At 36.5% G+C, this 12,899-nt stretch overlaps 1 protein-coding gene across 1 annotated transcript in view; it reads left to right on the plus strand.

The window, feature by feature from the left end:
• The window catches only part of LRRC63 (leucine rich repeat containing 63), a 72,899-nt gene that overhangs the window by 12,197 nt on the left and 47,803 nt on the right, over positions 1-12,899 (plus strand). Inside the window, exons 3-4 of the mRNA XM_023513640.1 lie at positions 6,445-7,131; positions 7,581-7,649. Coding sequence (XP_023369408.1) covers positions 6,445-7,131; positions 7,581-7,649 — 756 coding nt within the window. The remainder of the gene's footprint in view (positions 1-6,444; positions 7,132-7,580; positions 7,650-12,899) is intronic.

The raw sequence follows: 12,899 nt of genomic DNA on the forward strand, positions 1-12,899 counted from the left end.
TTCCAGAGGGAACATGGCTCTGCAGACACCTTGATACTGACTTTTGACTTCTGGCCACCAGAACTTGTGAGAGAATACATTTCTGTTGTTTTAAGAATTGAGTTTGTGGTAGTTTGATATAGCAGTCCTAGGAAACCAATAAGGAGAAACTAAGGATTACAGATTGTTTGGGATTTTTTTGTTTGTTTTGTTTTTTTGACTAGTTAGCAGATGTACCTATAAGGGATAAGGAAAATAGAAACAACTGATTAGTTAGGTTTGGATATGATAAGTTTTAGGTGCTTAAGGCTTCCAGACTCAGAATTTTGAATCATTATTATATGTGGAAAAAGCATTAGAATGAGGAGAAAGATGAATATAGAACCCTTAGGACAAGAAGTGTTGAGTTGAGAAAGAGAAACTTACCTAAAAAGGACAAATAAATTTCCAAAGCGGCAGGAATGGAAAAATGATGGAATGTTATCATGGAAGCCAAGGGGAAAGGTAATTTCATGGAGAAGAAAGTAGATTAAAATATTAAATGCTAAAAAGCAGTCAAATAAAGATTAACAGTAATGTGTACCCATTGGACTTAGCAACAGGATGTGAATGATATCTTTGCGAATAACAATTTGATCATAAAGGTGGCACATTCCAGGTCATAACAGTTTGAAAAACAAATGCATGGAGACTTCTGGTTTCAGCACTAAACTGTAAAGACATTGGCAGTTATTACTCCCATCTTTACAACAAGAACAAAACAAACAAGCAAAATGATCATCAATGACCTTTCTTAGATTCACAAGAGAATTCAGATCCCAGGCAAAACTACTATCCCAGTACGTGGAGGGACAGGCAAATACAGGGAATTGGAGCTGAGATCAGCTTATTGGGAGATGCTTATTGAGTACAGTAACTGCTAGGAAAACATGACTGCTGCTTTTGACCAATCATTGGCGATTGAATGTGGACTAGCATGAGAGTTACAAATTCCTGGTATTGCCTTTCTGCGCTGCTCAAGGAGGGCCCATACAGCATTGTTCTGGATTCCCACTGTAACTTAAAGGGAAAGTTTCACAATGTTCCGACTCCTTGATGTCCTGCAAATGAAGGAGGAGGATGTCCTCAAATTCCTTGCAGCAGGAACCCACTTAGATGGCCCTAACCTTGACTTCCAAATAGAACAGTACCCTTACAAAAGGAAAAGTGATGGCATCTACATCATAAATTTGAAGAGGACCTGGAAAAAACCTCTGTTGGCAGCTGGAGCCGTTATTGGCATTGAAAACCCTGCTGATGTCAGTGTCATATCCTTCAGGAATACTAGCCAGCAATCTGTGCTGAAGTTTGCTGCTGCCACTGGAGCCACTCCTATTGCTGGCCGCTTCACTCCCAGAACCTTCACTAACCAGATCCAGTGAACTCAGTTCTGATATGAGGACAATTGATGCTAGTACATGGTGGGGAGAGGGGGAATAGGGAAGGAGGAAATGGGTTGTGGGGTCATGGTATGTGATACACCTCTTGAGGGTGGGACACTATTAATAGAGGGACTTTACCCAGCAAACACAAGCAGTGTAACCTGGTTCATTATACCCTCAATGATTCCCCAACAATTAAAAATAAATAAAAATAATTTTACATAATGACCAAACTGGAATCATTTTAGCAATTCAAGCTGGTTCAACATTCAAAAATTGACTAATGTTATCCATCACATTGAAAAAAGAAAAATCACATAATCATATCAATAGAGGTGGAAAAGCATTTGTCAAAATCCAGCACAAAATTATGAAGAAACTCATCAAATTAGGAGTAGAGGGAAACTTCCTCAACTTGATAAACCGCCCCCCCCAACAAAAAACTATAGCTAATATCATTCTTAATGATGGGTAACTAAAAGTCTTCCCACTAAGATCAAGAACAAAGAAATGAAGTCTCTTTTTACCACTGCTATTTGGTATTGTACCTGGAAACTTACGTAAGTTTCATAAAGTTGCAGTAAGATAAGAAAATGATATAAAAGCTATATACATTGAGGAAAAAAGAAATAAAACTATCTTTATTAACCGCTGGTGTGATTGTCTATGTGGAAAATCCCAAAGAATTAACAAAATAACTCTTGGAAATAATTAGCAGTTAAGGGTTATAGGTTACAAGGTTAATGTACAAAAGTCATTTGCTTATATATACTAATAAACAAATAGAAATTAAAATGAAAGCACTACAATTACTATTAATACCCCCCTTAAAAGAAACACTTAGGCATAGATCCAACAACATATGTCTAGGTTCTGTTTGAGGAAAAGTACAAAATTGTAAAGAAATAAAGAAGATCTAAGTAAATGGAGAGATATTTCATGTTTATGAATAGGAATACTCAATATTGTTAACATGTCAATTCTTCTCAACTTGATACATAAATTCAATGCAATCCTAGCCAAAATCCTTGCAAGTTACTTTGTGTATATTGACAAAATAATGCTAGAAAGGCAAAGACCTAGAATAACCAACAAAACACCAAAGAGTAAGAAGGAAAAAGGAGGATTACCTAACTTTAAGACAATGTTGTAGTGGCAAAAGAAAAGACAAATAAATTGATGGATGAGAATACAGTGCCCAGAAATATACTGAAGATATGTGGTCAACTGACAATTTTTTTTTTTTTTTTTAGACAGAGTCTTAAACTCACTCTGGGCATCATAGCTCACAGCAACCTCCAACTCTGGAGCCAAGTAATCCTCTTCCCTCAATTTTTTTTCTACTTTTAGTAGAGACAGGGTCTCATTCTTGCTCAGGCTGGTCTCCAACTTGTAAGTTCAAGCAATCCACCCGCCTCAGCCTCCTAAAGTGCTAGGATTACAGATGTGAGCCACTGTGCCTGGCAGGTCAACTAACAATTTAACAAACAAAGGATAATCTTTTCAACAAATGGCCCTGGAACAACCAGGCATCCACATTGAAAAAGTAAACATAGACCAGAATTTACCCCTTTCACAAAAATTATCAAAAGACAAATCATAGATTTAAATGTACAAATGCAAAACCATGAAAATTCTAGAATATAATGAGGAAAAAAAGTAGGTGATCTTGGGTTTGGTGCTGACTTTTTAGTTCTGACACCAAAGGAGCAATCCATGAAAGAAACAAGTGATAAGCTGGACTTCATTAAAATCAAAAACTTCTGTTCTGTGAAAAGATATTAAAATAATAAACAGACAAGTCACAGAATGGGAGAAAAGATTTGAAAACCTCATAGCTGATAAAGGACTTGTATTCAAAATAAAAAACTCTTAACAACAAAACAACCCAATTAAAAAATGCTCAAAGGACGTGGACACTTCACAAGAAAAGATATCCAGATGCTAAATAAGCATATGAAAAGATGGTCAACTTCGTATGCCATTATAAAATGCGAATGAAAAACAACAACCAGGCATCACTGGAGACCTGTTAGAATGACTAAAATTCAAAACATTGACAACACCCATTGCTGGAGAGGAGAAACGGACCCTCATTTTTCCCTGGTGGTAATGCAAAATGGTACAGCTACTTTTGAAGATGGATTGGCAGTGTTGTAATCAAGTCTTAATGTAGTGCAGCAGCATAGCAACAGCATACCCAGGTATTTATCCAGTTGAGATGGAAATTTATGTCCACCCTCAAACCTATACATGCACATTTCTATTAGTTTTATTCTGAATAGCCTCCAAATGGAAGCAGTTCAATAGGCAAATAACTAAATTAACCAACCATGATACATCCAGACAATGGACTTTATTTAGCATTAAAAAGAAATGAGCTGAGGCCGGGTACAGTGGTTCACCCCTGTAATCCTAGCATTCTAGGAGGCCCAGGTGGTGGATTGCATAACCTCAGGAGTTCAAGAGCAGCCTGAGCAAGAGCAAGACCTCATCTCTAAAACTAGCCGGGCCTTGTGGCAGGCGCCAGCAGTCCCAGTTACTCAGGAGGCCGAGGCAGGAGAATCACTTGAGCTCAAGAGTTTGATGTTGCTGTGAGCTATGATGCCATTGCACTCTACGAAGGGTGACAAGTGAGACTCTGTCATTCATAAATAAATAAATAGAGATGTGCTATCAAGTCAAGTAAAGACATGTAGGAACTTGAATTGCATATGGCTAAATGACAGAGCCCCTCTGAAAAGTCTACATATTTTATGATTCCAACAATGCAACATTCTGGAAAAGGAAAAACTATAGAAACACTAAGATAATCAGTGTTTTAAAACCAGGATTTCAGGAAGAGGGGAAAGGATGGATTAGTGAAGCACAGGGGACTTTCAGGTAGTGAAATTATTTTGTATGATACTAAAATGGTGGATAAAAGACATTATGCATTTGTCAAAACCCACAGAACTGTTCAACACAAAGAGTTAACTCTAATGTAATATTTAATAAGATATAAACAGTGATTCATTATTTGCAATAAATATAGCACAATAATATAAGATGTTCATACCTAGTAATAGGTGAAACTGTGTGCAGGAGAGGGATATAAGATAATATCCTGCTTAATTTTTCTGTATATCTAAAACCATTTTAAAAATAGTCTATTAAGTTAATAAGTAGCTGCAGAATAAATAAAATGAAATAACAAATCAAAGAGGGGAGGAGATCAAACTAATGAGCACAAATTACTTCAGTTTGCCACTAAAGTCGACAAAAGTGGTGAGAGGACGGTACTTGGGAAGTTCCAGAGTTGTTCTGCAGTCTATTGAAAAGTTTGCTGTGGTAATGTGTTTTATTTTAATGGGAGAGAGTGAGAAAATGAAGTTGGAGATATTCTTGTAATATTTTGTTGAATAAACTAGCTTTGATTGGTTCCATATAAAGGGGAAGTAAACTTGGTTTTCCTGCTCCTGCCCTTCAGGCTCGGGTGTCACACACCTCTGTAATCTCCAGGGCTCTTCCAATCACTTTCGCATATTAGCTCTGTCTTATTTTCAGATACTAAACAGCTGACTGAAGTCAGAACTTCCATCTATCATACAATCAAATCTTGTCCTTTTTCCCAGCTCGATCTAGGCCTGCTAATTTTTACACAAGCAAAGGGAAAGAGAGGCACGATCAGTTCTTTCACCCTGTCCTTTTCTCAGTAGTTTTCTCTTTCAACTTAACAGTTTCTGAATCCTTCATAGGTGGGGGTAGGAGTGGAGAAGAGCTAAGGTGAGAATCAGCGTCCGTCGTGTGCCTTCCAAAATAACGGGAAATACAAGTCAAGTAGTTTCAAGGATCTTCTTATCTGACTCTGGTTGGGAAATAGCAGTAAGTTGGACCAATAGATTTTTGTCAAGTAGTTTCAAGGATCTTCTTATCTGACTCTGGTTGGGAAATAGCAGTAAGTTGGACCAATAGATTTTTGCTGCTCTGCAAGAATCAGTGGGGGAAGTGGATAAGGGAGTGGTGAGATGTTCTCTCCTTGTGGCATATACCCTTGTTCTCTATATGTACATGTAAATGGTTCTTTGAGGTCCCTCTCACGTAGTTTGAGATGGGGGACATCATCTCTCTTCTACCCACCATGGGAAGGGAAAATCAGGGAAATGCATAGTCCTCTAATAGCTCTATTTAGAGGAAATCCTCTCTCTGAACCCGGATCAATCCTTAGCCATCTTTTATATGTAAATAATAGATGGGTGAAGGGCTGAGGGTTCAAGGAGTCATTTTGGCTTACAAGTTTTACCTTATGAAATCTATTATCTCTACAGTAGAATGTAAAGGTCCCTGCTATTTATTGTACTCAGCTGCAACAGCAGAAAGATATCATTTAACATTATGTTGTATAGGAGAAAACACATATTTGATGTAACAACAGAAAAATGCCATTTACCATTCTGTTGTATAGGAAAGAAACGGCAGATGTGTGTTTGATGTAGTGAGGTGCCTATGAACGCGGGATAAGTGCATTTGTCTAGACCTAAGAGAGAAAAGAATACTTCTTATTGTAATCTAAATGAACTTATGGCACCCCATAACACTATTGGAATATTATCATGTTCAAAAATCTGACATCTAGCATTTAAAAGAAATGTAAATCTTTGCTCAAATGAATTTCAAAAAAGGAGTGCTAATGATGTGTGATAAGTAGGAAAATTTCACCAAAATAATTTTACCCACCTGTACTGCCAGAATTTTACTGGAAATCACTCAAAATTTTTTCCCTTGGATCTCACTCTTCTGTCCTTGCATTCTTTTCTTCCAAGAGTATCTCTGTACCCTTTCTAAATCTAATACAATTTAATTTAGCCTTTTCACTTCCCTAATTGTTCACTAAAACTTTATCTCAGGAAGCTCAACAGAAGCTCTGGTAGTTGTGTAAATATAAATAGAAACAATTTTAAAAGGTGAGTGTGTACTGAAGTTATAAATTCTAAGACATTTGCGGTCTCTGACATCTTGATAAATCTAATCTAATCTTTCTTTTTCCCCCCTCTTTTCTGTGTAGCCAAGACTGGTGAAACTAAGTCACCACATGAAGGTGAAACCACTTCAATTTTAAGAGATAAAACCAGTTTTCCGGATGTTGTGTCCATAGATAAATCAGTACGATCTACCAAATTGCGAGATTTTGTTCTTGGTCGTTCTTTACCAGATATAATGACTACAATGTTAAAACACTCAAAATTTACTAAAAATGTCCGCTGGAACATTCCAGATCCTGCTCCTGTTCCCGTATTTCTTCCAAGTTCTCTACCAGCTTCTATTCCGGTTGAGGAAGAAAAAGAAATAGAAAAAGAAAAAGGAAAAGAAAAAGAAATGTACCAACCAAAAGTGTTAAAAGCACCCAAAAAGGTTGTAAAAGATCATCAGCCTTATACTGATGAAAGGCTACAAGACATTTTAATTCTTTCTTCACGTTTCTCCAGACCTCTCATTACTACTCCTTACTCAGTCACCGCTCCCAAATCTTACCCAGAGAGCTCAAGCTTTGTTTACCCGCACATCTTGACAGATGAAGGTGCAAAGGCATCAGGCCGTGCACCTAGTACCGTATCTGTTAAAGCAGAAAAACAGCGGTCTGATCATTTACCTCAAGGTTCCGGAGTGGTAGTAAACGTTGCTGAATTTCCACTTGACATTTTCCTGCCATCACCGGCTGTGCCAAGAAAACCTCATCGACAGTCTGTCCTCGGTAAATACAATCTGAGCACAGTCTAATAGAGTCAAGTGGAGCGAAGGGAGTAGAAGGCATTCAAATAAATGATCCCCCCACCCCGGTTAGGTTTACAGGGTGCAAAGATGGGATTACCTTCTGTCTACACGTCGAATTCTAGGGCCATAGGGCAATAATAGAAGGCTTGACCTTGAAGATCTGCCACTGCCCAACTGGGCACTACAGACCTTGGTGATGGGAATCAATAAGGGAATTCAAAGGATCAGAAAAGCTCAGGTAAAGGAGGAGTAATGAGAAGGAACCATCATTCAGGCAATCTAGATGAACTGCAGAAGTAGAACAACAGTGCTGATGGATTCACACATCATCCAAATTAATTAAATGACAAAAAATTATACTGAAGTCATACAACCCTCAAACGAATTTTTACAAATATCCAAGTCATCTCATTTTTTTCCTTTTCACAGAAGCTCGTGTCATGGAACATGAAAGTGAAGAAATTGCCTCCAAGCCAGCCAGAACAAGATCTGTTAAAGGTAAATTCTAGATTTATATAATTCTTTTAGAAACGGTATGCAAAATGTTCTCCTATAAAAGTATTTGTGATTTGGCATGTATATGTATACGTGTGTGATTCACACACACATCTCACCTCATTATCAGTTCCTCCAATCATTTACTTAGCAGCTATTTTTAATATATTGACCCTGGACCAGAATGTTACTGATGTTGAGAGTCTTAAAGCTGATGTGTTCTTAATTCAGGTGGGGCATACAGACATGTAATAATGTGAATTACCCATTTGCAATGTGATGGGCACTTTCTTAAGTACTTTCATCTTAGTTACCCAGCAGAAATAAATGCAATGTATCTTTGAAGAAACATTGTATTATCTTAGACTTCATGTGACCTCTAAAAAAAAAATCCTTCAAATATAATATGTGGTAAACAATTTGGAATTACTAGGCACATACAAAGTGGATGATAACGAGCAGAAACAATAAGCAGTAGAAGTCTATCCAGAGGAGTACGAGTTGTTAGGCTCATCAAACATAGATTTTAAAATAGCCTGATGGCTTATGGTTCTGCTCATTGTGGTTGCCCATGATTGAGTCACTTTTATTGACCTAGCCTTTTTTTCCCCCTGTTTTTCTGTTTAATAATTCTGGTGTCTATGCTTGCAAGTATTTTGGGGGGGGGTTGATTTCAAAATATTACACAGGTACACAGACTTGGGTTACATAAATTGCTTTTGTATATTTACAGTTAGAGTTATAGATGTGTCCTTCACCCAGAAAGTGTGCAATATACCCACGCAATGTACCTGTTGCATGAGAATTTTCCCATTCCTTTCCCCCCACCCTCTAATTTTATTGAGATTTGAGCATATAGGTGTTGGTCAAACTAGTTCTAATTTAGTTAGTTAATATATGTGGTGTTTGTTTTTCTATTCTTGTGATGCTTCACTTAGGACAGTGATTTTCAACAAGTGTGCTATGGCACACTGGTGTAACTTAAGCAGATCCTAGGTGTGCTGCAACAATTTTTAAAGATCGATAATTAAATTATTTTTGAAAGAAGTTCAAAACACAGTAACTATTTTTTTTTTTTTTACTTTTTTGGGGGAGTCAACATATCAACATAATTTAAGTATGCTGTGGAAGTCTAATTGTAGGTTCAAGTGTGTCATGAGATAAAAAAAAGGTGGAAAAACACTGACAGGAGAATGGTCTCCAATTCCATCTGGGTTGTTACAAAGGATACTAGATCTTCCTCCTTTTTATAGCTGAATAGTATTCCATGGTGTACATATGACACAATTTATTATTCCATTCATGTATTAGTGGGTACTTTGGTTGTTGCCACATCTTTGCAATTGTGTTGTGCTGCTCTGAACATTTGGGTGTGTCTTTTTTATAAAATGTCTTATTTCCCTTTGGGTAAATACCTAGTAGAGGGATTGTAGGATCAAAAAGTAGGTCTATTTTAAGTTCTGCTGGGAATCTCCATATGGCTTTCCATAGACGTTGAACTAGTTTACACAACCCCCAACAGTGTCTGAGTGTTCCTTTCTTTCTGCATCCATGCCAGCATCTGTTTGGGATCTTATAATGTGAGCCCTTCTCACTGGTGATAGTTCAGTGTGGTTTTGATTTGCATTTCCCTGATGATTAGAGACAAGGAGCATTTTTCATGTATTTGTTGGCCATTACACTACCTTCATAAGAAAAGTTTCTGTTCATGTCTCATGCTTAGTTTCTAATGGTTTTATTTGATCTTTTCTTGTTGATTTTCTCGAGTTCTTTATAGATTCTAGTAATCAGGCCTGATCGGATGTGTAGCATGCATATCCAATTCTCCCATTCTGTAGGTGTCCATTTACTTTGCTTTGTTTTTCCATTCTTGTGATACTTCACTTAGGTGTGTCCTTGCCTGTGCAGAAATGTTTAACTTTTTAACTAATTGGGTCCCATTTATTTATTTTTGTTGTTGCTTTGATTGCCACTGGGGTCTTCTTCATAAATTATTTCCCTAGGTTGATATCTGTAAGAGTTTTCCCACACTTAAACTTCTAGAATTTTTAGTGTTTCATGCCTTATGTTTAAATCTTTTATCCATCAGGAGTTAATTTTTTTTTTAATGGTGAGAGGTACAGATCCTGTTTCTGTGGGTATCCAATTCTCCCAGCACCATATATTAAATAGGGATTCTTCTCCCCAGTGTATGCTTTTGTCTGCTTTGCCAAAGATCAGAATGCAGAATATGAGGATGATTTCATCTCTAGATTCTCTATTCTGATCCATAGGTCTATCTATGTTTTTATTTTTATGCCAATACCATGCTCTTTTGATCACTATCGCCTTGTAGTATAGCCTGAAGTCTGATAAAGTGCTTCCTCCAGATTTATTTTTATTTCATAAGATTGAATTGGCTACTTGAAGTTTTTTCTGATTAGATACAAAGTGTAGAACCATTTTCTCAAGATTTTTAAAATACGATTTTCCTATTTTAATGGGAATTACACTGAACCTGTAAATCACCTTGGGCAATATTTTCAGCAATGCTGATTCAGCCAGTCAATGAGCATGATATGTTTTCCATCTATGAACAATCTCTGCAATTTCTTTTCTCAGTGTTTTGTACTTTTCCCTATAAAGATCCTTCATTTCCTTTGTTAAATATAAGTCAAAGGTATTTTATTTTCTTTGATCCTATTGTGAAGAGTACTGTGTCTTTGATTTGATTCTCAGCTTGACTGTTGTTGGTGTGTATGAAGGCTTCTCTTTTGTGTACATTGATCTGTACCCTGACACATTGCTATATTTATTTATCAATTCCAGGCATCTCTTGGTTGAGTCCATGAAGTTTTCTAGGTATAAGATCATATCATCAGCAAAGAATGGAGGTTTGACCTCTCCTGTCCTCATTTGAATATCCTTGCTATCCTTTTCTTGTCTAATTGCACTAAGACTTCCAGTACTCTGTTGAATACTAGTGGTGATTCTTGTCTGGTTCCAATTCTAAATGAGAATGCTCTCAGTTTTGCTCTGTTCAATATGATGTTGGCTGTGGGTTTGTCATAAGATGGCTTCTATCATTTTAAAGAATGTCCTATCTATGACAATATTCTTAAGTGTTTTTATCAAAAAAAAAAAAAAGGTGCTGAATTTTGACAAATGCTTTTTCTGCATCTATTGAGAGGGTCACGTGGTCTTTGTTTTTACTTCTATTTATGTGGTGAATTACATTTATAGATTTGTATATGGCAAACCAATCTTGCATTGCTAGGATGTGAAGCCTACCTGGTTGCAATGAATTTTTTTTTTTTTTTGATGTGCAGCTAAATTCTATTTGCTACGATTTTAACGAGAATTTTTGCATCTATATTCATTAGAAATATTGGTCTGTTACATTCTTTTTGTTGTTGTGATGTTCTTTCCTGGCTTTGATAACAAGGTGATATTTTCTTTATAGAACAAGTTTGGGAGGATTCTATCCTTTTTAATCTTATGAAATAGATTCTGAAAAATAGGTGTGAGTTCCTCTCTGAAGATTTGGTAGAATTCTGGTATGAAACTTTCCTGTTCAGGGACTTGTTTTTGTTGGAAGATTTTTACTTGTTGCTTCAATTTTAGTATTTGATGTTGGTTGGTTCAAGAGTTCTATTTCTTCCTGGTTGAGTCTAGGAAGCTAGTGTGATTCTAAGAATTTGTCCAATTCCTCCACATTTTTGAATTTATGCACATGGAGAATTTTTATAGTAATCAGTGATAATGTTTTGTACTTTCATAGTATCTGTTTTTATTTCACCTTTTTCCATTTTTGATTGAGCTCATTAGAGACCCTGCTTTTTTGTTTCTGGTTAATCTGGCCAAAGGCTTATCAATTTAGTTAATGTTTTTGAAAGAATGACCTTTTTGCTTCATTAATCTTCTTATGGTCCTTTCATTTTTGATTTTATTTATCCCTGACAGTCTTTGTTATTTCTTTTCTTCTGCTGTGTTTGGGATTGGTTTGCTCTTCTTTTTTCAGTTCCCTGAGAAGAATTATTAAATTGTTGATTTGCAATCCTTCTGATTTCTGGATGTGGGCATTTAAGACAATGAGTTTCCCTCTCAGGACCACTTTTATAGTATCCCACAGATTTTGATAGCTTGTGGACCCACTGTCATTTGGTTCAAATAATCTTTTGATTTCCATCTTTATCTTATCCTTGACCCCATCATTACTTAGCAATAAGTTGTTTAGTTTCCATGACTTTGTGTTGGGATGAGTGTTTCTGTTGGGATTGATTTCTGATTTTATTCCACCGTGGTCTGTAAAAATACATTTTTTAAAACTTCATCGTGATTGATCTTGGAAAGTGAAGTATGAGCTGATAAGAACAACGTATATTTAGTACTGTTGGGTGGAATGTTCTGTAAAAGTCTGTTAAGCCCTTTTGTTCTGTAGTTGCATTTAAACACACAGTTTATTTAATTTTTGCTTAGATGGTCTGTCCAGTTCTGTCAGTGGAGTGTTGAAGTCCCTGGCTATTACATTATTATCATTTTTGTTTAGATTAAGTAGAATTTGGGAACACCTAAGCTGAGTGTATGAATATTTAGAATTGATATTTCTTCTCCTTGAATTGCTGCTTCAACCAATACATAATGTCCATTTTTTGTCTTTCTTTACTTTAGTTGCTTTGACATCAATGGAGTCAATGATCAGAGCTATAGCTCCTCCTTTCTTTTTTGGCTTGTATTTTTTTTATCCAGTCAGCTTATATCTCTTCAGTGGGGAGTCCAAACTACTCACATTTATTGAGAGAATTAATGAGTGGGATGGATTTCTGTTCATCCAGTTGTGTGGGACTCTAATATGCTGTTCTGTCTCTTAGGCCATTGTGGGATTTAGGCTTTGACCTTTAGTTTCTGGGTAGTTTTACACATATAGAAGTCTGTGTATAGAGCAGGTCCACAGGGCAGGTCTAGTTGAGATAAATTTCCTCAAAGTTTGCTTGTTAAGAAGATTTAATTTCTCCATCAAATATGAAACTTAGTTTTGCAGGATACAAAATCCTAGGTTGGCAGTTGTTTCATTAAGATTGAAGATAGGAGCCCACTCCTTTCTGTCTTGGAGGATTTCCACTGTGTTAATTTGATAGGTTTACCCTTGTATGACAGATGTTGCTTGTGCCTGGCTGCTTGTAGGATTTTTCTTTCATTTTGACTTTAATTACAATGTGTCTAGAAGATGCTCTATTTGAATTGAGTCTTCCTCGAGTTCAATGTCTGTCTAGT

Source organism: Otolemur garnettii, unplaced genomic scaffold (genome assembly GCF_000181295.1).
Source record: "Otolemur garnettii isolate 467f Iridium unplaced genomic scaffold, OtoGar3 scaffold00043, whole genome shotgun sequence".
Lineage (NCBI taxonomy): Eukaryota > Metazoa > Chordata > Mammalia > Primates > Galagidae > Otolemur > Otolemur garnettii.